The sequence below is a fragment of the Chelon labrosus genome, assembly GCF_963514085.1.
Source record: "Chelon labrosus genome assembly, chromosome: 14".
Taxonomy (NCBI): domain Eukaryota; kingdom Metazoa; phylum Chordata; class Actinopteri; order Mugiliformes; family Mugilidae; genus Chelon; species Chelon labrosus.
In genome coordinates, this window is record NC_140347.1 from 4,355,548 (window position 1) to 4,382,172 (window position 26,625).

Below are 26,625 nucleotides of genomic sequence, written 5' to 3' on the forward strand. Positions count from 1 at the left end.
GGAAGAGGAAGCTGATGAGAAAGAAGAGAGAAGGAGGAGGAGCAGAAGGAGGAAAAAGAGGAGGGAGATGAGGAAGAAGAAGAGACAAGTTGTTTATTAAAATACTTTCTGTTAAATAGTTTAGTGTCAAAACATTAGGAACACGTGTCAGTTCATCTTCAGTTAAAGAAGCATGAATGAGTTCACTAGTGTACCTAATGAAGTGGCCAGAGGAGAAGAGGATTAATGTTAGGTTTTATTTTCTTTACTTTCTTTCAGTTCTTTGTGTTTTATTGACAGAACCGGAACTGATCTGAGTCCGGCTGCCTCACCTCTGAGACCAGGTCCAGGTCCAGGTCCAGGTCCAGGAACGTCCTCACAAGGACAGATGAATATAAAGAGGTGTGACTCTTTGGCGCCACCATGAGGTCGAGTTCATCGCTTCACTTCACATGAGCTGGAGAACATGAGGTGAGTTTTATTTCATTATGTGATGTTTGTTCTTTCTTGTTTGAATCTACTTTCAGACACAGACTGTATATAAAGTAGACGCCATGACAACTCCTCCTCATAAAGTGAAGCCAAAGCATGTGGAGCTTTACCTTTAAAAAAAAATATATAAAATGCTATGTCCTTTTCATCCTTTCTTTTTCCTTTTCTTTCCTGTTATCTTTCTTTTGACCTCTTTCTCTATCCTTTCTTTCTTTCTATCTTATGTCATTTTTCATCCTTTCTTTACTTCTTTTATCTGTTCTTTTTCTTTTTATCTTTCTTTTGATCTCTCTTTCTTTCTTTCTTAATTCTTTCCTTCTCTCTTGTCCTTTCTCATCCTTTCTTACCTTCTTTAATCATTTCTTTTCCTTTCCTTCTATCTTTCATCTTTTCATTATTTCTTTTTCTTCCTTCTATCTCTCATCCTCTCTAAGACGATATTTATTCGACCAGTAGGGGGCGATGAACAGTCTCTGCTTTAATAATGTCTTCCTGTAAAACATGGTCAGTGTTTTGATATAAAATAATTAAATGTAGTTTGTTCGTCAGGTGCCAGCAGCATTTATTTTATAAAGAATAAAACAAAGTAGAATATAATTTTAGTTTAAATCCTTCTGTTTCTATTGATAATAGATGAGTCCCAACATTTCTTTGTGTCACAAGAACAAACTGTTTTAAAGTCTAATGTTTCCAGACTGAGGTAAAGATCAAGCGTCTGCTGCCACCTGCTGGTTGTTGGAGGAACTGCAGCGGAGTTTATTTTACTACGGTTAGTTAAATGGACTCTAGTAAAATAAAATAAAATAAAATAATCCCAGATATGTTTAAATGAGCAGGAAGACTAGAAATAAAAATAGAAGAAACACCAACAGGGTTTATTTATCACAAACTGGGAGTCAGACTCAGACTAGAAGGAGAGAGGAGGAGGAAGAAGGAAGAGGAGGAGAATGAAGAGAGGAGGAGGAGGAGAATGAAGAGAGGAGGAGGAGGAGGAGAATGAAGATGAGAGGAGGAGAATGAAGAGAAAGGGAGGAAGAGGAGAAAGAAGGAGGAAGAGAAGGAGAATGAAGAGAAAGGGAGGAAGAGGAGAAAGAAGGAGGAAGAGAAGGAGAATGAAGAGAATGAAGAGGAGGAGGAGGAGAATGAAGAGAAGGGGAGGAAGAGGAGAAAGAAGGGAAGATGAGAAGAATAAAGCGGAGGATAAAAATGAAAAGAAGAGGAGGAGAAACAAGGAAGAAGATAAGGAGAGGAGGGGGAGGACAACAAAAAGAAGAAGAAGGAAGGAGGAGAGAAAGTGGAGAGGGGGAAAGAGGAGGTAGAGAAGGAGAATGAAGAGAGGAGGAGGAAGAGAACGGGAAGAGGAGGAGGAGACAGAAGAGGAAGAGGAGGTCAACGATGGTCCAGTAAAGGAGGAGAACCAGAGTCAGGGTCCTGGATCAAGGATCATTGGTTCTAATAGAAAAGAGTCGGAACACTGCTGGGTCCATGCTGACCTCTGACCTCTGATGGAAGGATTGGATCTTAACCCGGAGAACACATGGGACCATGATGCATTATGGGTAGGATACGGTGGAGGCAGAGGGATGTTTTAGATGCTGCTGACGTCTTGACCAGAGTTTATCTCAGAGTAAAGAACTGAAACAAACAGTGGACTACTTCTTCTTCTGTGGTTTAATAGCAGCAGGTGACACATTATAACCATCTCACCACCACCTCCTCCTCCTCCTCCTCCTCCTCCTGGACATCATGCCTCTGAGATGAGCTGACCTCTGACCTGGGGGCTGTTGTTCTTTCTCTGAATGAAGTCGTCTGTTGATTCTTAATAAGGAAATCCATCAGGAAGAAGAAGATCTCTCTGAATCTGTCGCTAACAACACAACTTAATGATCATGTTTTAATTCCTAGCTTCCTAGCTAACAGTAGCTCCTCCTAGCTTCCTAGCTAACAGTAGCTCTTCCTAGCTTCCTAGCTAATAGTAGCTCTTCCTAGCTTCCTAGCTAACAGTAGCTCTTCCTACCTTCCTATCCTCCCAACTAATAGTAGCTCTTAGTAGCAGCTCTAGGCTAGCTGTTTCTCCTGGTTTCCATTCTTTATGTTAAGCTAAGCAAATAGCTTCTTCAGACATTAGCGGTGCTGATCATCTTTCCGTCCGGTCCTTTTTCTTCTAATCTGAATAATTTGAATCAAGTCAAACAGCTGTAAATCTGTTGCTGTTATCAAGACTAAATCATGAACCTCCACGCTGAGACTCTTTGCGTCCTCCGAGTCTTTAGTCCTCACATCAGATCAGCTGCAAACCTCTGGAGGATTTAAAGCGTTCATCGTCTCATGCAGCTTTAATTTATTTTAAAGAACTCAAACTCTTTGTCTCAGCGGCTCCTGTAGTTTGTCTCTGAATTATCTCAGATCTGTTTCATTTTAGAGACGTGAGCCAGTGATAATACAACATAACATGTCAAAGGGACGCAGATTAAAATCTTCTTTCTGTTCTTTTTTTAATCGTTTTGTGACCCATCACATTTATCTCGGGGCCCCTCGGGGGGCCCTAATCCCCAGTTTGAGAACCGCTGAATTAAATGCAGCTTGTGATCCTCGGACTGCTCAGAAATAATAATCTTAATAAAATCACCACAGCGTGAAATGTGTTTTATTACAAAGCGTCTTTAACGAAATAAACCAAACTCCATTCAAATAATGTAGCATTTAAGGAAGATCGTAAATGTCCCTTTAGTTAAGACGCGTTTATTCTCAGTTCTGCTTTTAAATGTCATTATAAAATATTAAAACATTAATTTTATCAACACAAACAAACTCAGTCTTTTATTCTTCAGGGTTTTTGAGATGAATCGTTTCTGTTCAACATCAGCAGGTTCCTCAGAAATAAATAAAAAGCGCATCAGTCTGAAAACACTCTCCAGATTTTATTTCCCATCATAAATATCTCACAGTTTATTCCAAATCAACTCATAAATAGTTTTTTTTATATATAAAACACGTGGAAACTGAATCTCGCGGTAAAAGTGACGATTCTGCAGCAAAACACATCAACGAGAACAAAAAAACATTTGGTTTGATTTCTGTTTAGTTTTAGACGAGTTGCGCGTCAGAGACTGAGAACAAAACCTTTGTGTTCTCATGAAGATTCAAAATGAAAACCGATTTTTTTCTTCTTCTTTTTAAATCGTCTCTTTAATGATCTTAGATCTCAGTGGATTAAAACCAGTCTTCATCCGGACTCCCGGCCTTCACCAGCTCCAGTGGTACACGTGCGCCAACTGCTGCGCCCCCGGCTGCTGCGCCAGGCCCGGGTGCTCCGGGCCGTATGCGGGGTGCAGCAGCGGGGAGTAGGCGCACAGAGGGAGGCTCAGGCCGGACCGGAGCGTCGCCTCCAGGTCGTGCACCGTGATCCGCTCGCAGGGCTTCCCGTCCCGCACCAGGACCGGGATGGCGACGTGGCGCGCCGCCGCCGCCGGCAGCAGCTGCAGCGCGTCCAGGCTGCGCTCGCTGCGGGCTCGCTTCATCTTGTAGCGGTGGTTCTGGAACCAGATCTTCACCTGGTTCGGGGTGAGGCGGATGAGGCCGGCCAGGTGCTCCCGCTCCGGGGCGGACAGATAGCGCTGCTGCCGGAAGCGACGCTCCAGCTCGAAGGTCTGCGCCTTGGAGAAGAGGACGCGCCGCTTCCTGCCGCGGCTCGGCTGCTGCTTCTCTGCGTCCGGGGACTCATCCGTGGAGAGCTCGGGGGATTTGGGGTCGGACCGGGCCTCCATGGACAGACCGTGTACTGCGGGACCAAGTCAGAAGTAATCTGATTACTCTCCATGGAACTAAACCTCCTTCAGACTCAGTTCGTTCCTACAGAAATCAGTTTGTAAAATGACAAATAATTCAAGTTTCCTTCAATAAATGTCAAATAAATAAGAATAAACTAAACAGAGGATGAGTCAGGACCAGTTACACACAGGGTTGTGTTGTTGTTGAGGCAGAAAATAGATTAAATAATAATAATCTGAGTTTATATTTTATGAACTTCTTAAGAAGAAGAAAGAAATCTGGTGCAGATGTTTTATCAGATGAATACTTTTTCTGATTTTACGCACGAGGAAACGAGATTAACAGAGAGTGTAAACGCTCTGGCAGCTGATCTATTTTAATTTTTAAATCAAAGTGACCTCACATGAGAAATGCAGGTTACCGGAGGCGCGGTTCCACCTGCTCAGGCTCCCGCCGCCGCCGCCGCTGCGCTCGCACAAACTCCCGCCAGAAAACTCCATCTTCCGCGTCTTCCCCGAGCCTGGAGAACCTCCGGCGGAGGCCTCCTCGGTGTCATCCTCCTCGATCTCCTCCGTCCCGGAGCCGCATCTCCCGGTGGAGTCGGGGAGATCCAGGATGTCTCGTACGGAGAATCCCGTTTTTACGCTGGTGCCAAAAGACATGACGCAGAGAGGAAAAGGAGGAGGAGGAGAGAAGAAGAAGAAGTTCCAGGTTTGTAACCGGCGCTGGTTCGGCAGCTGTGGCCCGTTAAAGAGGAGCAGGCAGCGGAGGGTTGGGGTCCATGAATGCCGTTAAAGGGAGCGACAGCCCGGAGAGGAGGAGGAGGAGGAGGAGGAGGAGGAGGAGGAGGAGAGGGTTTGACCGCATGAAACCTACACGAGGGAGGACATCCTCTGCCTTTTAACGGCCTCCCGGTTTGTGTGTGAGCGGATGAAAAGGACGGAGGCGGGTCCCGAGAGTCAAGTGGTTGATGGTGTGAAAAAAAAAAAAAAAAAAGAACCGGAGCAGCTTTAAGATGTTGGAGGTTCAGGAGGAGATGAATGTTTAATGATGGAGGATTAGAAAGAAAGAAACTGATCCTCTGCTTCCTGTTGACCCAAGAAATAAAACCCAGATACATTCATGAGATCAGCAGAGGATTTAATATTATTATAATTATTATTATTATTATTGACAGATTAGATCAAACCATTAACAGAACAATAAACGAAGATAACCTGAATATTAGACTACATCATTTTTATTTACTGGCACAAGAGTTTGATTTCATCTAAAGCATCAAACAGAAATAAATACAGAATATAAATTAAATCAAACGGACATTTCCTGTATTTCACTGATATTTACTGAAACTGGATCCATCAGCAGGAAACAAACACACGTTCTTAAAGAATCTTTATTTAGTTTATTTTATTTATTCCGGTTCAATATATTCTTCAACTTTATTTATGTGTTTATTAGTTATATATTCTTCATTTCATGTCAGTAAAAATGTTTATTTGTCAGCAATAGTGTGAAAATATTCCAAGATAATAAATCCTGAAACTTAAATTAGTGAAACTGTATAAAAAAAAACTCTATAGAAGTCCATACCCTTTAAAAATGATATATTTTATTTTAAATAAATAACTGAAACTAAAAAGAATATGCTGCCTCAGTGTCTTATTCACGTTTAAATTGACTCACATGAAACGGTCACTTAGCAGCAGCAGCAGCATCGTGTGGCTCCACACCAGAGTCCATTGAGAAATCGTTCAATTTAAGATGATTGTTTAAGGATCAAAGAAGTTGGTCAGTGTCTCCTGTGTTTGTTGTTGGGATGAAGAGAAGCAGCAGATGAAGAGCGTCTGTGTTTCCTCAGCAGCTGATGGACTCATCAAACACACTGACTGTGATCTATGACCGCTGGAAAACATCCACAGGTCAGAATCTAAACCACAGATATGTCCAGCTATTTGACAGTTTATTTAAAGTCATATTCTTATCATAAATGTGTTTTTTTTGTTTGTTTTTTTCTCTGAACCTCTCAGATATTTTTGAAGCCAGTCACAGGACGACATATACAAAGTTCATTTAAAATAAAACTCTGTTGTGCCTTCCTACCGTTCAAACACAACTGGTCCTGGCATCAGCAGCTGGAGAAACAAATTTTGTCTCAGTTTGAAAAGATTGTTAAAAATAAGTGTTTTGTAAAAATGACCTCAATGACAAACTGAATAGAAATGATGCTGAGTATTGTTTTTAAATGAGGAACAATCAGTCCCCTGTTCTTATCCACCCGTCCATCCACCCCGTCCTCCACCGTTCATAATTAACTTGGCCACTAGAGGGCGCTGTTATTTTTGTTATTTTGCTTGTGATATTAATTCGTTTATTCTCAGCAGTGAGTAGTTTTTGTTTTTGGTCGCTGTATGAGCAACACAACGGCTCCAAAACGACCGTCAGGAAGTAAGGAAAAATACCACGTCTGTCAAAATTAACGCAAATTAATTTGTTTAACATACAGTTTAACGTTTGCATGTTCTGTTATTATGACCTAAACCGTAGTTTGGTGAAATCAGGAAGTGATCAAAGCTGCAGTAACGCTGTGGAAAGTAAGTAGAATCTGAAGTGTGGACGTAAAGTAGTAAATAGTTTTACCCTCTAGAGGGCGATGCCCTGTAATGAACAAAACCATAGAAGAAGAATTAAAAAAAGTGTGAATTATTTCTGTTTCTATTGAATCGAGTCTAGAAAGACCAAATAAACCAGGACCAGTTCCAGGACCATCAGGTCCATGTTCCTGACCCTGGTCTCTATGATCCTGGTCTCTATAGACCCTGGTCTCCATGGACCCTGGTCTCCATAGACACTAGTCTCCATGACGCTGGTCTCCATGGACCCTGGTTGCTATGGACCCTGGTTTCTTTAACCCTGGTCTCCATGGACTGTGGTCTCTGTGACCCTGGTCTCTATGGACCCTGGTCTCTATGACTCTGGTTTCTATGGACCCTGGTCTCTATAACCCTGGTCTCTATGGACCCTGGTCTCTATGGATCCTGGTCTCTACGACTCTGGTCTCTAAGACCCTGGTCTCTACGACCCTGGTCTCTATGGATCCTGGTCTCTACGACTCTGGTCTCTAAGACCCTGGTCTCTACGACCCTGGTCTCTATGGATCCTGGTCTCTACGACCCTGGTCTCTATGGATCCTGGTCTCTACGACCCTGGTGTCTACAACCCTAGTCTCTACGACTCTGGTCTCTGTGACCCTGGTCTCTATGGACCCTGGTTTCTATGGACCCTGGTCTCTATAACCCCTGGTCTCTATAACCCTGGTCTCTATGGATCCTGGTCTCTACGACCCTGGTCTCTATGGATCCTGGTCTCTACGACCCTGGTGTCTACAACCCTGGTCTCTACAACCCTGGTCTCTACGACCCTGGTGTCTACGACCCTGGTCTCTATGGACCCTGGTCTCTATGGACCCTGGTCTCTACGACCCTGGTCTCTATAGATCCTGGTCTCTACGACCCTGGTGTCTACAACCCTGGTCTCTACGACTCTGGTCTCTAAGACCCTGGTCTCTACGACCCTGGTCTCTATGGATCCTGGTCTCTACAACCCTGGTGTTCCACTTTGGTTCTTACCTCTTGAAAGGTAAAATTCAACCTTTAGACATTTCATTTAGCCTGGACCAGGCCCATCAAAAACTACCCACCCATCCATCTACCCCGACCTCCTCCCTGTAGACTTTTCTCATGATTATAAGTAAACCTCCTCCAGACTCAGATAGACGTAAATCACAGGAGGTTTTAATTTCGTAACCTTGACATTAGTCAAACTAAATGAAGGCAGGACTTTATTTCTGACGTTGGTAAAGATTCCCAACATACAGTTTGAGTTTGAGAAGCTAAATATCTTATTTACCTTAAATTAAACCTGAAATGATCAGTTTTTGTTGTAAATTATATAAAAGACTGTGACATTTAAAAGACTAAATGAGATAAATGCTGTTTCCTCTTTTCTGAGGTTCTGTTTTTTATTTTCCTGGTGGGTTGTGTTGGATCCTGCTGGGTGGTCGAGCTCTGCAAACAAACACACCACGAGCCGACGGCCACAAAGAGCCAGCGCCTCCACATTTATCCCCCGAACACACACACACACACTGCTGGGAATACATGTAAGGCTGCAGGGAGTTGTCATGGTGTTCAATAGACGCTCCTCTATATTCACGACCACACACACACACACACACACACACACACACACACACCAGTTTAACCTGACTCTACTGAATCACCTCCAGTTTATTTAATCTACATTCATACAGTAAATTATCGTTTTAACTCAATTGTTGTTTCTTTTACACAAATATTAATTTAATAAATGTAAAAGAATATCATAGTAAATTAATTATTGAAATAATTTATAATAATAAAACCAAATAAATTAGAAAAAATACTAAAAAATATATAACAATTGTGTTGAAACACAATATGAAGATAATTAAATGTAAAAATAATGTGCTTTGATAGTGTATGCAAACAATAAATTACATTTTTAAAAATGTAATAATCATGCACGAACTAGTTTAACTTGAATCAACTTAAACATTTATTTATTTAAATATTTGTTTATTTATTTTTTACTGACTTTTAGATGTTACCGAAATAATTTAAAATAAAACATTAGAATAAATTCCTTAATTTTCCTAATTTCTCAAATATAATATCAACTGCATTGTTAATATATTTAAATACTATTACATTTTTTAAACAACTACTTAAGTAGAAAAAGGGAAGATATTGAAATTCAGTAAATACAGTCTGAAGATATATAAACACTACAAGAAATAAAAGAATAAATTACCCTGAACTATTCAAAAACAATATTAATATTAAAGAATATAAAACAACTCAGACTGTATTATTATTTTTATTATTATTACTGAATTATCTTTTTCTGAGACACCAGACTGAGATAAGAAAGCTCCTTCTGCGCATGCTCAGTAGATGAAGTCGTGTCCCTTAGAATAAAAGCAGAGTAGATTTAAAGAAGTGTCTCTGTGTTCAACTCTGAGCTCAGACTGCCCCCTGCTGTCTGACAGAGGAACTGCAGCTGACCATAGAACCAACAGATAACATCTCAGGGACCCAGACCTCCAGGGGCCCCAGACCTCCAGGGGCCCCAGACCTCCAGGGGCCCCTGTAGCACCAGATTTACATCACATCAATCATCAAATCAGACTTTTAATGTTTTACTTTTTATTAATTGTTTCGACGAAGCACCAATAAAACCTAGAAAACTAGAAACAAACATTAAGATTAAATCTCCTTCTACTCTGACTTACACTCATTAGCCAAAACATTAGGTACACCAGAGAAATAGATATAAATTCATAATCACCAGCTTTAAACTGAACATCAGAGTGGTCATGTTCCTAATGAAGTGGCGACACTAGACGGAGATTTATTCCTGAGTTTCTTAAATGTTTTATTGTGAAAAAGTTTCTTCGTTGACGCTGAATTAACTCCAAACAAACACCTGTACCTAATGTTTTGGCAGGTGAGGATTAGATTAAACTATCACTACCTATATAAGATAAGTGACATAAAGGGTCAAATACATTCACTAGTGTACCTAATGAAGTGGCAGGTGAGTGTAGAGTCTTAATGTTAATTATCTGAAAATAAAAGCACCAAATGAAAAACTGATTATTGAGTCTTTATTAGAAAAAAATAAAAATAAACTTAAAAAGAAAAAGAAACAGCTGTAATGCAGGAAACCGTCCAGCAGGAGGCGCCACTGTATTAAAAATCAACCTGCAAGAAATAAAAAAGACTGATATGAAATAAATGAATGAGACACTTTAATTATTTAATTACAAATAAATAAATAAAAAAAGAAAAACATAATTTCCCCTAAAAGTTTGATTCACACATAAAAAACGCTATTGAGAACATCAATGAAATAAAATAAAATCGAAGTAAAAATCTAGTAAAATAAATAAAAATAATAATATTTAAGTTCTAATCTTGAGAAATAAAATATAATAAAATAAAAAATGAAATAAATAAATTATAAAATAAAATAAAATATGAGTAAAATTCTTGTAAAATAAGATAAAAAAAATAAAAATAAAAATCCAGTAACGTAAAATAAAATAGTACAATCAAAAATGTACACAATTAGCATATGAAAAATGGAATTAAAGACAGATATAAATATATATTATAAACATAGGAGGCATTAATAAGGTGCCTCCATATTAACTGAATTATTAATGAATATTTAATATTTAATAATAAAACGTAGACGAGTCGATTTAATTCTGTCCATTTATTCATTTTTAATGTGAAATAATTAGATGAGAGTGTTGGTCACTGATCTGATATTTATCTATTGTTATTATGACTGGATGTATAATCAGCTCAGGGGCCTCAGACCTCCAGGGGCCACAGTTTCTCCTGTTCTCTCTTCTCTCGAATCCAAACTTTATTTAAATCATTGAACAAAATGAAAAACTGCAGAAAAACAACAACAACATTTTTATTTTTCCTTATTAATACTTTAATTTAATTACCGAAGCTTGTTTCCATTAATACATTTGGTGTTAAGTAAAAATAAATAAAAATAAAAAAATATTCATACCATCATAGTTTTTGTCTGAGCAGCTATAGAACAATTTAAATTCAAATAAAAAATAAAAATCCCTGAGTTAACTGTGATGGTGACATTAAAAAGTCAGAGTCTCAGGATGCGTTCATTGTCAACACAGCTATGAGGCCTTCAGGGACGCTCGTTCATCTGAGCATCAGGTTGACCTCCTGCTCTGCAAACAGGAAATGATGATCCACCAAGAGGAGGAGGAGGAGGAGGAGGAGGAGGAGGAGTCCATGTTGCCCTCAGATCGCTGCAGTCGGTCGCTTGGATGGTGGAGGTGAGAGACGCTGTGGACGGCAGCTGATGGGTGAGTTTGTTGACTTTTCCACTGAACAGCTGAGTGGATTTACACTCAGTGGCCACTTCATTAGGTACACCGGTGACAACAGTCCTGATCTGTATCTGGTCTTCATGGTTTAGTCTCTAACATCTGACAGAGACGTAGATTCATCTGTTCTCATTCTGTAGAACTATGAACTGACGCGTGTTCCTAATATTATGGCAGAGTGGTCAGAGGCTACAACATGATGATCCAGGTTTAAACATCAGATCGGTCACTGAGGAGGATTTAGATTAGTATGAGTTCACTAGTGTACCTAATAAAGTGGCCAGGATGGTTTTAGGTTTTATTGTGTTAAAGTGTCTCCGCTGACAACTCTTTCCATTTTAGTGTGCACGTCTGTACATAATGTTTTGGCAGGTGGGTTCATGTCCAAGTGGAAGGAGATTTATTTTAGAATTGATTTATTTTGTGTTTAATGGAGGAAAAGTTTCTTTGTTGACGCATCAGGAAATAGGAGCTTCTACATTTACCTGGTGTACCTAATGTTTTGGCCAGTGAGTGTATGGAAATAGAACATTTTATCTGATGAGTTACCTCAAACACAAACTAGAAGATATTTAGTTTAAGATCTAAACTTTAAAACTGATGATTTATATTTTATTGAAACAGAGACGATCACATTTGATTTAAAGTAAAAAAAGATAAATTCAAACATTTTTAAATGAAATAAAACAACTCAGCACGATGACGCTTCTCCTGTTTAAATAAACAGTTAATCAGTGAAAATAATGTTTATTTACTGGAATATAAATAAAATATATCAGATAATTATCAGACAAGAAATAATAAATAAATAAATAAGATTAAATTCATTTAAATAATATAATTCCCATCATGACTTCATGACATCAGACTTTAAACCACAAACATCTTATAGATCCTAAAAACATTTAAATAAAGTTAAATTCAGCCTCATCATGAAACTTTAATGGAGCCAGAAAAACCTGAAACTGATTTTAACTCAGGTTTAGTTTTTATTTAAGGACAGAAAATAAAAGAAAAAAAAGGTGAATTAAATCCACAAATGTCCTTCATGTCTAGAAAGAATAATGTTTAAAAAGTAAAATAGCATCAGCTGCTCCAGAAAAATAATTATAGTTTAAATAAAAAACTTTATTCTATTTATTATTATTATAAGTTTAAGTCCCATTAACAGGCCTTTAAACACAGTATCTTCTCATTTAATAATTAAATCTCACATTTTTAATTATAATCAAATAAATAAAAAAAAAACATTAAGAGGAACTAAAACTTTAAAAAGAGAAAAATTTACTTTTAATTTAATTCGATTATTATTTTTTAAGCAAATCAGCTTCATGATCTAAAAAAATAATTAATTTACAAATTTATTAAATTGTTCAAATTATGTGATGATTTAAATAATAACACCTGAATTATCCTTATAATTTAACTAACTATAAATATTAAAAACATAAAGTAAAACAGAAGATTAATTAAATAAAATAAAGATCAAAACCTGATGCTGTTTTAATTAAATAAATTCTGCCTCCTAATAATTTTTCTGTTTTAATATAAAAACTCAAATCCTTTTCCTCCTCCTCTTTCTCCTCCGGTTCCGTCTCTCCTCTACGGTTCCTCCGGTTCCTCCTCCGGTGTGAGCAGAGCAGAGCTACGGGGAGGTGAACCAGCTGGGCGGGGTGTTCGTCAACGGCCGCCCGCTGCCCAACGCGCTGCGGCTGCGGATCGTGGAGCTGGCGCAGCTCGGGATGCGGCCCTGCGACATCAGCCGCCAGCTGCGGGTCTCCCACGGCTGCGTGTCCAAGATCCTGGCCCGCTACAACGAGACCGGCTCCATCCTGCCCGGGGCCATCGGAGGCAGCAAGCCCCGCGTCACCACCCCGGCCGTGGTCCAGAGCATCCGGGACTACAAGCAGGGGGATCCGGGCATCTTCGCCTGGGAGATCCGGGACCGGCTGCTGTCGGACGGGGTGTGCGACAAGTACAACGTCCCGTCCGTCAGCTCCATCAGCCGCATCCTCAGGAATAAGATCGGGAATCCGTTCGAGACCATCAAGCACCAGCCTTCGGCCCAGATGCCGTACGGACACGTCTACCCGTCCTACGGCGGGCCCGGGGCCCCCACCGGGACCAGGACCGGCAGCGGACCCTCCGGACATATCGGCCTGCCCCGGACCTGGCCCAACATCCTGGGCCTCCGAGGCTTCATGGAGCCGCCAGGTTGGTGGAAAAAATAATAAACCTAACTTAATATATAAAAAAATATTAAAAAATATACATACATCAGTGAATAGTGTTCAGTCTTAATAACTATATTCTGCTTAGAAATATAAATAAAACCTTAGATCTAGACTATGTGTTGGTTTATAGGAATACAACTAATTATATAAACATTAAAACCTCCTGATTTAAATGTTTATATGTCTTGTCAAAAGTGAAACGAGTTAATGCAGAGTTGAAGGAGACATTTTAATCTTCAGATCAGTCATGAAGGAGGATTTAGAGCAGGACTGTTATATTAGAATGAGTTCACTGGTGTACCTAATGAAGTGTCCAGTGAGTGTGAGTCAGACTAGATTTATTCTTTAGTATTTTTATGTTTTATTGTGGCTAAGTGGCTCAGTTGACGCTCAGTTCTCAACTTTTTAATGTGAATTTGTCCCGATGAACGACTGTACCTAATGTTTTGGCAGAAGAAGATGAATGACATGAAGAGATTGAATAATTTAACTTCTCAAATTAACCATTGTGCAGATGAATGGATTTAAATTTAGCATCACGTCAAAACAAACTCCGTCTAAAACTCATAAAAAAGCTTTAGGATTAAAACAGTATCAATTATTTTAAAAGTCCAACGAACAAACTTTTATTTTTGCCATTTTCGTGTAAAAATGGGACAAATTAAAGGAGCTAATGCAACTGAGGAAATAATCAACATCTCTGTGAGTTATTAGAAACTAAAGCTGAAAACCAGAACCTCCTTGAAGACTGGATTTACTGCAGGACTGTTACATTAGAATGAGTTCACTGGTGTACCTAATGAAATGGCCAGACAGTGCATTTCTTTAGATCTCTTTATAGCCGTATGTTTGGGTTTGTTTAATTAATTTGGGGCCTTGTTATTTCTAATTTTTCAACCCCTCTCAGCTGTAAACTTCAGTCTTTGAAATGTTTTCTAGTTTAATTTAACTTTCTGAACTCACAGAGGAAAATAAATCACTTTAAAGTTGTTTTATTATGTCAATATCATGTTAAGGTTTGTTTATTCCCCAGGCTCAAATGTTTTCCTCATAATAACGTTTTTTTTTGTTTTTTTGTTTTTTATTCTGTGTCACTTTCTACTAAGCTGTTAAATTTGGGTTAAATCATAATAAACTGTCTTTTCAGCTCTGACTGGACCTGATGGACATTCAGCTAAAGTGGACGAATGGACCAGACCGTTTCCTCCTGGAGTCAACGCCGGAGACAAAACCCACAACGAGCTGAACCTCAAATTCTCACCTCAGGTAAATAAATAAAAATCACATTTAATTTGACCGTAGGAACAGACTCTGCTGTCAAAACGTGAAAACGTTAAACATTACCACTGCTGTAGTTTAAAGCTTGCCTTGTCAGATGTGGGGTCCTTGAAACAGTTTTCAAACATTGCCACTGCTGTGGCAATATTTGATCAGTTGTACCTTTAAAAGTCTCCTACTGTGATTGTCATTAAAATCTCAACACATTGCCACTGCTGTAGTTTAATATTTGTCGAAATGGGGCCCCTACTGTTATTGAAAATTGAGAACATTGCCACTGCTGTACATTAGATTTGTTGTACCTTAAAAAAAAGTTTGCTGTGTCAGGTGGGGGCCCCTACTGTCATTTAAGCACATTGCCACTTTAAACTGCTGTTTAAAGTGTGTCCAATCCAGTTGGGACGGGCCCCTTAAATAAGCCACCTATGTCAAAGAAATCTTATCACATTGCCACTGTTGTAGTTTAGATTTGTGACATAAAGTGGGGGCCCTTTAGGAAAGTCTCCAACAGAACATTGTCACTGCTGTAGTTTAATATTGGTCGTGTCAGGTGAGGCCCCTACTGTTATTGAAAATGGAGAACATTGCCACTGCTGTAGTTTAATATTGTTTGTGTCAGGTGGGGCCCCTACTGTCAGTGAAACCTTAGCTCATTGCCACTGCTGTAGTTTAAAGTTTGTTGTGTCAGATAGGGGCCCCTACTGTCATTAAAAGGGGGGGGGGGGGGGGGGGGGGCTACTGTCATTTGAACTTAGCACATTGCCACTGCTGTAGTTTGTCAGGTAGGGGCCCCTAGCGTTCTAATGTGTTCTTGTTGGTTTTAAATCTTTCACGTCCCCTCTTGTCCTCAGTCGTCCTCTGGTCTCTCCGGTTACGTCCCAGCTTGTCCATACCCTCCATCGAACCCCTACGGTGTGTTCACCGCTCCCCCATCCAGCTACATGAGCCCTGGGCACCAGTGGCAGCCCCAGTCCCCCGGAGTGGCCCCCAGCATGACTCCCAGTGTGGCCCCTCAGAGTCTGAGTCATCCCAGCTCTGCAGCACTGGAGTCTCCAGACTTCCACCATCACCACCACGCAGCGTCTTTTAAACCTCCAAGAAGAGAAGGTGAGACACCGTCCTGGAGCTAATATAATAACCTGAATAATAACATCTGATTAATATTCAGATATAAAAAGATTTTCAATGTAAACGAAGAGAAGTCGTCACATTTCTCATTTCTCTCCTCCTGCTCTCTGTTGATACTTCGTCGTATTTCTGTCTTTCTGAAGCTGGAACTTTTGTGGCCTGGATGAAAATCACAAATCTAAAGGAAAATAATCCTGTGGAAAAAAAAAAACAAAAAAACAAGCCGCGGTGTTTCAGGCCATGAAAATAAATAAGAGAGGATGTGTTTTCTGCTAAATGCTGCTTCTTCTTCTTCTTTTCAACCACTAATGTGTTTTTATAGAAATAGAGATTAAAACCAACTTAAATAAATAAATAAAACCTCATTTAAAATATAAAAAACAAACTCTCTATTTTTTTGCTTTTCCTTTTTTACAATTGCCTCTCCTATCTTTGCCTTTCTTACTTTTATCTTTACGACTAAATAAATAAAAAATAAATAAATTTAGTTGTTTCTGGACTTATAATCTTCTTTAGTAGAAAAAAGTGGAGCCATGCCTGTAAGCATTAAAATCCCTGAAGTTTTAGTCAGTAACAAAGGTTCCTGGAAGGCAGCAATTCTGTTATTCCTGAGCTGTTGAGAAATATCTACTCGGAAACTTTGTTGGAGACTAATTTCTTTTTTTTTTCTGTTTTCTCTGCAGACGAACGGAAACTCCAGAGTCCCCTGAACAGACAACTTTACTCTGCTCACAGATTATCTTCAGCCTCATGATGAGGAGACGAGGAACAAACTAACTGGGACATGATTCAGTGAAGACGAGGAACTCGTGGAATGGACCGAGAAAAACAGGAAAAACTTTTTTTTTTTTTGTCTTTCAACCTGAAATAATTTTATATTTTTTGGCCCCAAAAAAATGGAAACTTTAAATTTGCATTGAAATGGATTAATCTTGTAAAATATATTGGCAAAGCTGTAAGTATATTTTTCTATAATTGTGTTAAATAAAGACTTAAAAATGCTTCTGAAAAGATTTTATCTCAGTGGTGACTGGAGCATCGAGAGGAAAAGAAACTTAGCTCATTGCCACTGCTGTGGTTTAAAGTTTGTCCAATCCAGTCGGGACAGGTCCCTTAAATAAGTCTCCTTACATCAAAGAAATCTTAGCACATTGACCCTGCTGTATTTTAATATGTGTTTAATGATAGTAGGATGGGGCCCCTACTATCATTAAAAATTAAGAACGTTGCCACTGCTGTAGTTTAGATTTGTTGTATCAAGTGGGGGGCCCTTAAAAAAGTCTTCTACCGTGATTGAAAATGTAGCTCATTGCCACTGCTGTGGTTTAAAGTTTGTCCAATCCAGTTGGGACAGGCCCTTTAAATAAGTCTCCTTACATCAAAGAAATCTTAACACATTGTCACTGCTGTATTTTAATACGGGTCATTTCAGGATGGGGCCCATACTATGATTAAAAATTAAGAACGTTGCCACTGCTGTAGTTTAGATTTGTTGTATCAAGTGGGGGGCCCTTAAAAATGTCTTCTACTGTGATTGAAAATGCAGCTCATTGCCACTGCTGTGGTTTAAAGTTTGTTGTGTCAGGTGGTGGCCCCTACAGTGATTGTAAACTTAGCACATTGCCACTGCTCTTGTCTAAAGTTTGTCCAATCCAGTTGGGTCGGGCCCCTTAAATAAGTCTCCTTATATCAAAGAAATCAGCGCACATTGCCCCTGCTGTATTTTAATATTTGCCATTTCAGGTGGGGGCCACTACTATCATTAGAAATTGAGAATGTTGCCACCTGTGCAGTTTAAAGTTTTTCTAACCCTTTATTTCCAAATGCATAGTTTGAGTTATCAATCACAGAAAAACAGAAAACTAACAAATATTAAAACTTAACAAACCTTAAATCTAAATGAATCAACAACTGACTGTTTCAGCTCAAGAGTCCTCGTTGTTTTTAGTGTTTGGAAACAAACTCTAATTCTTATTGGAATCAAAATCAGATTTATTTTAATACACAGACCAGGAATTTGTCATGGTGTTGGGTGCAATAAATATAGTCAGAAATAAGAGCTAAATGGTTCTCGGCATGTGATGTGTAACTTCACTTTCTTGCAGAGGGTGGAACCTGAAAAAACAAACAAAAACAAAGTCCGGTTTCACGTTTGGGGATCAGATGAAGACGGTGTAAGATGATCCATCTGCAAACAGCTCAGAGTAAACGTACCTGAACCATCTGAGACGCAGGCTGACAGAGCAAACACCGGCTCTTTGTCTCAGACTGTCTCTTTAGGAAGTCGTTTAGGAAGCCAGATAAGTCCTGGTCCCCGTCTCCATTACCTGCTTTGTGTTGTTCAGGGATTCGGACGCTTCCTGTCGGACAAACATCCACCTGGAGCCGCTCAGGCCCCCACATTTGTCCTGGGCCGACCCCGGATCATGTGGAGGTGGCCTGGGACACATTTTACATCGTATCTGCCTGATGTATATGGAGAGTTAGGGAGGTCCTGTACTGTAATTGAAAACATAGCACATTGCCACTGCTGTAGTTTAATATTTGTTGTGTCAAGTGGGGGCCCCTACTATCCTTAAAAATTGAGAACGTTGCCACTGCTGTAGTTTAGATATGTTGTAACATGTGGAGGCCCATTAAAAACGTCTCAGAGTGGGATTGAGAACTTAGCACATTGCCTCTGCTGTAGTTTAAAGATTGTTGTGTCAGGTGGGGGTCCCTACTATCATTAAAAATTTAGAACGTTGCCACTACTGTAGTTTATATATGTCGTATCAAGTGGGGGGCCCTTAAAAATGTCTCCTACTCTCATTAAAAACTAAGCACATTGCCACTGTTGTAGTTTAAAGTTTGTCATGTCAGTTAGGGGGCCCCTTACAGAGGTCTCCTAACGTCACTGAAAATTGTCTTATCAGGTTGGGGCCCTTCAGGGAGACTTTAATTTTAATGGACGTTTGCAGAGTTTGAATTCTGACCTGGGCAATGTCTATGCAATGTCCTATGTTCAACATGATTCCTAAACACACCATTGGACAGGTGTCAGTCTGTTTGATTAGCGAATTAGTGATGTTCAAGTTTAACCAGGTGTGCGGGATCGAGAGGAAACAGAGCGATAAAGAAATTCACCTCTAAAACTTAGTTCAGTAATCTATATTTATTTAAGTTAGTGTGATTTAGTTACGTGTCTGTCTGAACGACTTAGTGTTTGTTTGCTGGAGAGACTAGACACTCAGTGGACCCTTTTCTACTTAATAGATGTTAAACCACGAGCACATTGTGGACTGTTGCTAGTTAGCTCCTCGTAGTAGCAGTATCGGAGATTTGTTCTTGGGAAACACTTCCTGCACCAAGCTGCTGAGAACCTGCTGGGTGCTTCTGAACATGGATGGGACACTGATGAAGGAGGGTTTACCAAACTATATCTAACAGCAGTCTGATCCCAGGAACTGTGAGTACTGTTAAGACACTGAGAACTGGATCCAGATGGGCTCCAACATGCTCCAATGGTTTGGTACCATACACTAATGAACTAAGAATCTATTCAAAATACATTTTAATATTAAATTCAACACCTGGACAAAAATAAGTTTAATGTGCTTCTAGAAGTAGCTTAGTGATCATGTATTTCCTGGTAGCCAGTAGGGGCCTATGGTTACGGTGGCCCTGAAGGTTAAAACACAACAACATTAGATTATGGAAAGTGTGATTGGACAGAACCCAACAGTGTAACGTAATTTTAAATAACGTTTCTACTCCGTTGTGTCCGTGCACGAGTTTTAAACTGCGTTGGTAAGAATGAAGGACAAGATGGCTTTAAAAGAGGAATATTTTGAAAGAGGACATAGATATAATGTTATTCTTGATATGCTTTCAACCCATCATGACATTAACATGTCGGTTGAACGAGTTAGGACTGAGGAGACGGGGTAACTACGTCCTTGTCGTGCGTCCCCTCGGCCTCTATAAATAATGCCTTGTCTTTTTGTCTTTTTGTCTTTTTTCGCAAGACATGCAGAAATGTGTCAACGACTCATACTTCTTTCCACAATGTAGACAGTACATGTTGTCTACTTTCAAAGCTCATCACAGTGTCTACACTTCCGTGTAGTTGACCATTCACAAAGCGTCATTTCTTGACTGGCAGCAAAACAACCAATCACATTGGTTTATATTGGGTTCTGTCCAATCAGAAACTGATGTCCCTACCCTTTCCGGAAGTTGTTTTGACCTTCTGGGCCACCGTACCAATTGCTGCTGTACACACATCCCAAATTTAACAGTAGACCCGTCATCTGTTCACCTCCCATGGAAAGAGTGATAACTTTAGAATAGTTTTGAGCTGGTTTACCCACCCTCCTGTAAAGACGGGAGGAAAGTGAGAGTCAGAGTAGCGAACAGAACAAACCATCCAGAACTAAACGTCAGAAAACTACACATATGTTTTGTAAAAGGATATCTAATTAAATGTAGTAGTTTTCATAATGTACTTGTTCTTCTTTGCAGTAAAACAAAGGGAAACGTTTGGTGTTGTCGTTATTTATAGGTTATCATACTATAATGTTACTGGTCCGGCCCGCTTTAGATCACATTGGGCCCCTGTATGTGGCCCCTGAACCAAAACGAATTTTACCCCGCTGCCCTAGAGCAGGGATGTGAAGGAGTTTGAAGGCGGTTTTATTTCTATGAAAGTTACTCCCTCAACAAACTCTTCTAAGATTTGTGTGTGGATGGGAAACATCTGACGTTCAGTAGCTACTGATGCTTTCAACCTGAAACTGACTGTGATTGGAGGAAGGTGGACGAAGAAACCCAACGAGTCTCGCCGTCTTTGTTTTTCTTGGATGTACCCTGACCTGGATGACTGAGGTAAAGGCTTCACCTCAAAGACGGTTAGATTCACAGTTTAATCCATAAACCCTTCATCTCCCTGCTTTGTTGACTCCTCACACAGATTCGTGACTGAACGCTGTTTGGTTGTGTGTGGACGCTCAGCTGCAGTCTTTTTGCACTGTACCTTAGCCTCCCTGGCTAATTATGGCCAAACCACAACTCAGGTAGCAATTATGACGGCTTAACCTGTCAGACAGAGAGTCTTCCCTTTTCATTTTTTTTTCTCAGGTGACGGCAGCCTTCTATGACCAGCTTTGATTTTTACTGATTTATGTTTTTACTGTTTCACCCATTTACGTTAGAGACTCACTTGGCAGTTTATTAGGTACACTGGTGAATGTAATCTAACAGTCCTGTGCAGAGGTTCTTGTGTTCAGGAAGTTCTGTAACGTTTTCTGGTTTTATTTCGGAATATTTTGACATTTATCCAAAGAGACATCTGTACCTAATGTTTTGGCAAGTGAGCGTGTGTTTATGCTCAGGAAGTACAGTCACATGAAGAGACAGAAGACAAACCTGAAAATTAAACATATCGTGCAGATGATTAATGAAAAATGATTTGATTTAGTTTGAGACGCCGTATATGAATCTATCTAAATAAACACCTGTACCTAATGTTTTGGAAAGTTGTGAGTTGTTGTGATTGTCAAATACTGCACATTCCACAGAAATCTGTCATGGAAAGATTCCTCTACGTTGATGTTTGGCAGCTTTGACCGTAACCAACCGCCACTAAAACAAGAAGAAGAAGTCGTCGTCGCTGTCTTCTTGTTTTTTATTTTATTTTTTATTTTTTGGCAGCTCTGACACTAGCCAACGAAGAGGAAGCAGACATTTTGACGCTACAAGGACACGGTTGTGGTTTTGGTTTATGGCACACATAAAATAAATAACTACAAATCTTGGCTAATGCCCGATCTCTCCACAGCAGTAACGCTGTGGAAAGCAAGCAGAATCTCTTAGTAAATAAGTTTATTCACTGCAGTGGGTGGTGATGCGTTCCTGTAGCGTCAAAACTGATAAGATATCCCAGAAGAAGACAGTAAGCAGAAACGAAAGAGCATAAGTGCATAAAGAAACAAGATTTTAACCATAAATTTCCGCTTTACAGTCCTGCCTGGGTGGTTCTCTCGCTAAGATGAAAATGATCTGCATTTACTGTCGACGTGAACAGATTCACAACCAGATCAAACACGCAGCTGATAGCGGAGACTTCCGTGCTCAGCAGGGAGCTTCCTGGTAGCAATTAAATCTTTAAAAATATATATAAGAATAATTTATGTTTAATCTGGATATCATGCGATTAATCACGATTAAACATTTGAATCTAATCCAGATGGCATTTATAGTCACCGAGATGCATTGTGTTTTCTCATCTGCTTGAGGAGAACATGGTTAAAGAAACTACAATAACCACAATACATGTCTCTGAATGACTGTTTGCATGTCTGGGATTTTGAATGATCAGTTTCCAGCCTATTGTCTGTTGCGGCTGCTGCAGATTAAACTGCTACAAAGACCTGAACAAAGACCATTAGATAATATTTTATACACGACTTGAATTTCATTTCTGTTGTCTTGCCATCCAAGCACATCCACAGAATGCAGATAACACAACACACTTTAAAAACAACAAAAACAGAAAGCATTCCTTCTGCGGATAAAAAAAAACGACATGCACGTCTGATAACGCTGGCGGCGAAGCTTTGTACTTTAACCACAATTGGCACAAAGACACAGATTTGAGGTGGTTCCCACAGATCTTACCTGGATATCGGCCTGCTAAAAAAAAAAAGCCTTTGTCTTTGGCCGTCTGATATCATCTCTAATGAATGGTTTCTGTCGCTGCAGGGTGTTGACAGACAGACATAACAAAGCGGCGAGGTGCGAGGGAACGGGTTCATGTTCTACGGGCAATCTGAAATCCATCTTAATCATCCGACTGTCATCAGTGTTTCCAGCGTCGCCTTTAACCTCAAACACAGTCGACTGCTACCACCCAGGGTTTTCTGGCCGACACTTTCCTCCCGTCTTTGTGTTACTGTGAATGTTTTGCGGTGTTGTTGTTGATGGCGGCCGGCGATACTGCCACGTGCTTGGGACAGATCTCTATCAGGCCGACATACATGAAAATGATGTTGGGAAAGAGTCTCTGGAACAGGTTTAGAATGCAAAAAGATTTGGATAAGGCCGATGTGTAACAGAACTTCATACAGCTATTTATTGATGTTTTTTGGAGTTAGCATGACTATGTGGATGTTACCTAGACATGTAGCACCCACCTAGACCAGACCAGGCACCCCCACCCCATAGCAATGACACTCCTTGATGGCAGCAATCAGCTCCAGATGCTTTAGGAACAACTCAAAAAAAAACATGAAGAACAGCACAAGGTGTTGACTTGGCCTCCAAATTCACTATATTCCAAACTGATCAAGTATCTGTGGGATGATCCACAGAGGCCCCTCCCCTCAAAGGCCCCCCCACTAACAACATTGTGTTGCCAGACACCACAGGACACCCTCAGAAGGCCTATGTCCATTTTCTCATGAGTCACCATAAGGGAGAACTGCACAATATTAAGAAGGTGGTCATAATGTTATGCCTGATCTGAGTAAGCCACTTGTGCGCATACCAAACTATAATGAAATTTCACCAACAGAAGCCACTACTGCCAAAACAATAAATACTGAATTAAATCTGTTCTAGTTTGGCGTCCATGTACAGCGGAAAAACCTCTGGATGCAACTAATTAGTCCTCCAACCAGAGACATTTCATTGTAAACAAATTCAGCTCCACATATTCTCAGTATGACCACTGTTACTCTTCGTTCCATCACTACGTAAAGCCCCGCCCCCAAAAAACGGTCTGATTGGTCCTGCAGGTCTTTGGATCTTTTGTTGTATCTCGTCATGTTTTCAACAAATTTGTCACAAAATCCCTATTTTAAATAAATTAACTAAAAGCAACTAATTTAAACCAAATGTAGGACATGTATTCTCATAAAACCATTGACCAACGCTGCAGACGTACATACAACTATTGCAATTACGGCATTATTTGCTTATCCAACACAGATGCCTCCTTTTCGTCGATCTTACTCACATGAAGAAACACAAGATGGCTGATCAACTGCTAAGGATGCACCAAAAAATTTCGGCCGAAAACCGAAAATGCACTTTCGGACCATTTTCAGACGGAAATTGCTGCGGTTGCTGCTTGCGTGTGTTGTTTCGGCGATAAAATTCTGAAAATTTTCGGTTGAAAAACCGAAAATGCACTTTCGGGTCATTTTCGGGCCGAAATTTTATGGCTGAAACAACACGGCCGAAACAGGATGTTGTGATGATGCAAGCAACAACCGCAGTCATTTTCGGCCGAAAATTGCCCAAAAGTGCATTTTCGGTGCATCCGAATTTTCTGCTCATATGTTCATTCAGGGTAAATTAATACCTGGTATCACAACAAATAGTAAAACTTTTTCTTTATTTTAATAAAGATTAAATCCATTCTGCCGAGGTTTTGACACCATCTTAAGCCGTTTCAAGTTGTTTTGCTCTGAGGTTCGACCCGATAAACATTTATCCAAATATATGAGTCACAGATAAGAGGCTGAAGTGACCGTTAGAAGAACCAGGTCGGTCTCTTCCTATCACCACATCTTTTACCTGTGCTGCTGATCTGTTAATCCTCCTTTAGATCTAATGGGAGGATCTGGGATTAGAAGACATCAACAGAGGCTCTCACAGTGTTTGACCTCTGCCTTTAAAACACAGACTTTTAAAATACTAGAGCAGAAGGAAGAAGAGGAGGAAGAAGAAGGGTGAGGGGGCGATGGAGACGTACTTCTGACCCAAAGAAGTTCTCTGGTTTAACAGTAAAAGTGAAGTGACGGAGCTTTTCCCCAGGTCATTGAAGGCAACACGCTGCCGACATGTGATAAACTGTTATGTGTGGTCCGGTTTCGGTGACTAATAATGTGCTGTGTGTAGTCACAGACAGGGTGTTGTTGTGTTTTGTGCAGCGGATTGCCAATTATGTCGACATATTTCATGTGCGGACGTCAAACTTTTATTCCACCTGCACAGGTTTTCTCTTTAAAGGTCCAGCGAAGCGTGCTGAGCCGCCGCCGTGCTCGGATTCACTCCAGGCATGTTGCAGCTGGTCGGGGACGAAGTGAACAACAGTGGGATCCACTTATCTCCTCTACCTGTGCTGCTGCGATGGAGCAGCTTTGTGGCAGCGTGGTATTTCTTTTTGAGTTTAACTTCATGTTTGTGCGTTTGATGTGTTTTTCAAAAGCAGCATAACTAAATAGTAGGTTCAAAGTCAAGGCGTGGCCTGCTCTGGGAAATCTGACAAAGTCTTGACATGTTCACAATAAACAGTGATTGACGTTAATAAGAAATTAATCATTATTAATTGCATATTTTCCATCTGTTAGATCGGTTGGTCGGTTTGTCTGTAGATAAAACAACAAAGCCATTTAAGATCCTCAACTTTCACCCACATCGTCCCATGTCTGGACCACACAGGTCAGAGCTAAATGTCTTCTCCGCTTGGTGTCAGTCTGTCCGGTGTTTTAAAGCTCCCGGCGGAGGAAGACGAAGTCGGCTGACCACTAAATAACTCACCGTGCCAAGAAATATCCTCCACAAACCAAAACAGACTCCCGTTACGTTACTGTACTACTGTACGGCCGGTTTCTACAGACGCTGAATTTATTTTTTACACAATGTTTAAAGCAACATTCCAAAAAAGGCACTTTCTAAGTATTTATTGTTGAAGATTTTCATGATATATGTAGGTTTGATCGAACCTGGAGCACGACCAAACCCACTGGGAAGGAAACTTGGCCTGAAGTCTCTCCATTGGGAACTGATTCTGCTCCAGCAAAGGAGCGGGGCTTAATGTGGTGACGGATATAACGTAATAACAAAATGTCTCTGATTGGTCGGAGGACAATCCAGTTGACGCAGAGGCATTTTTTCTCTTTGTATCAGTGGAAACACGTCCCATAATGAAGAGCAACTGTTAGCTGGTAGTCTAGGAAGAGTTACTGTTAGCTGGGAAGCTAGGAAGAGTTACTGTTAGCTGGGAGACTAAGAAGAGTTATTATTAGCTTGGAGGCTAGGAAGAGCTACAAACCAGTGTACAGAGCTTGCCTCTTCTAAATCATGCTGACTCCCGTTACGTTACTGTACTTCTGTACGGCTGGTTTCATGTTGACATTTTTTACACAATGTTAAAAGCAACACTAACATCTTGTATTATTTTCTTGTTGATGTCAAACATAATTCCAAAAAAGGCCCTTTCTAAGTATTTATTGTTGAAGATTTCCAGTAAAACAACAATTCATGACATGTAGGTTTGCTCTAACTTGGAAGCCCGACCAAACCCAGTGGGTAGGAAAGTTGGCCTGGAGTCTCTCCATTGGGAACTGATTCTGCTCCAGCAAAGGGGCGGGGCTTAATGTGGTGACAGGTAGAAATGTCTCTGATTGGTCGGAGGACTATCCAGTTGATTCAGAGTTTTTTTTTTCTTTGTATCGGTTGAAACACGTCCCATAATGAAATCCAGATGTTACCAAATTCTGATTCTGATAATAACTGAGTTAAACTACGTCATTTCAGAATAGACGTTTAATTTCAGTATTTATGTTTTTGTACCAGTGAATAGAAGAAAAAGAAGAAGTATCTCCTCCATGTTAATGTCCAGTCATGAATGTCTTAGAAGACCACCAAGATGTCTCCACGTCTCCATCGTCTCTGTCCACATTGATTCCATCTTGGTTCATCTTGTTTTTCTACCTCCATGTTTCTCATCACCTGATGTTCACCCCACGTGGAGCAGACACGCTCAGATAGAACAGCTTCATT

General features: G+C 40.2%; 2 protein-coding genes across 2 annotated transcripts; one reads left to right on the top strand and one right to left on the bottom strand.

The window, feature by feature from the left end:
* Positions 1–3,716: 3,716 nt before the first annotated feature.
* Positions 3,717–4,904, bottom strand: LOC311499653 (homeobox protein Nkx-2.2a-like; the record flags this gene model as incomplete). Its single annotated transcript, XM_084560725.1, has 2 exons — positions 3,717–4,252; positions 4,646–4,904. 2 exons carry the CDS (start codon positions 4,902–4,904, stop codon positions 3,717–3,719), a joined length of 795 nt encoding a protein of 264 aa, XP_084416851.1.
* Positions 4,903–16,609, top strand: LOC311499386 (paired box protein Pax-9-like; the record flags this gene model as incomplete). The annotated part of the gene is made up of 7 exons (XM_084560341.1): positions 4,903–5,013; positions 7,739–7,881; positions 11,003–11,142; positions 12,854–13,429; positions 14,597–14,715; positions 15,579–15,834; positions 16,539–16,609. The coding sequence occupies 7 exons, from the start codon at positions 4,903–4,905 to the stop codon at positions 16,607–16,609; spliced, it is 1,416 nt and encodes a 471-aa protein (XP_084416467.1).
* Between the last annotated feature and the right edge of the window lie 10,016 nt (positions 16,610–26,625).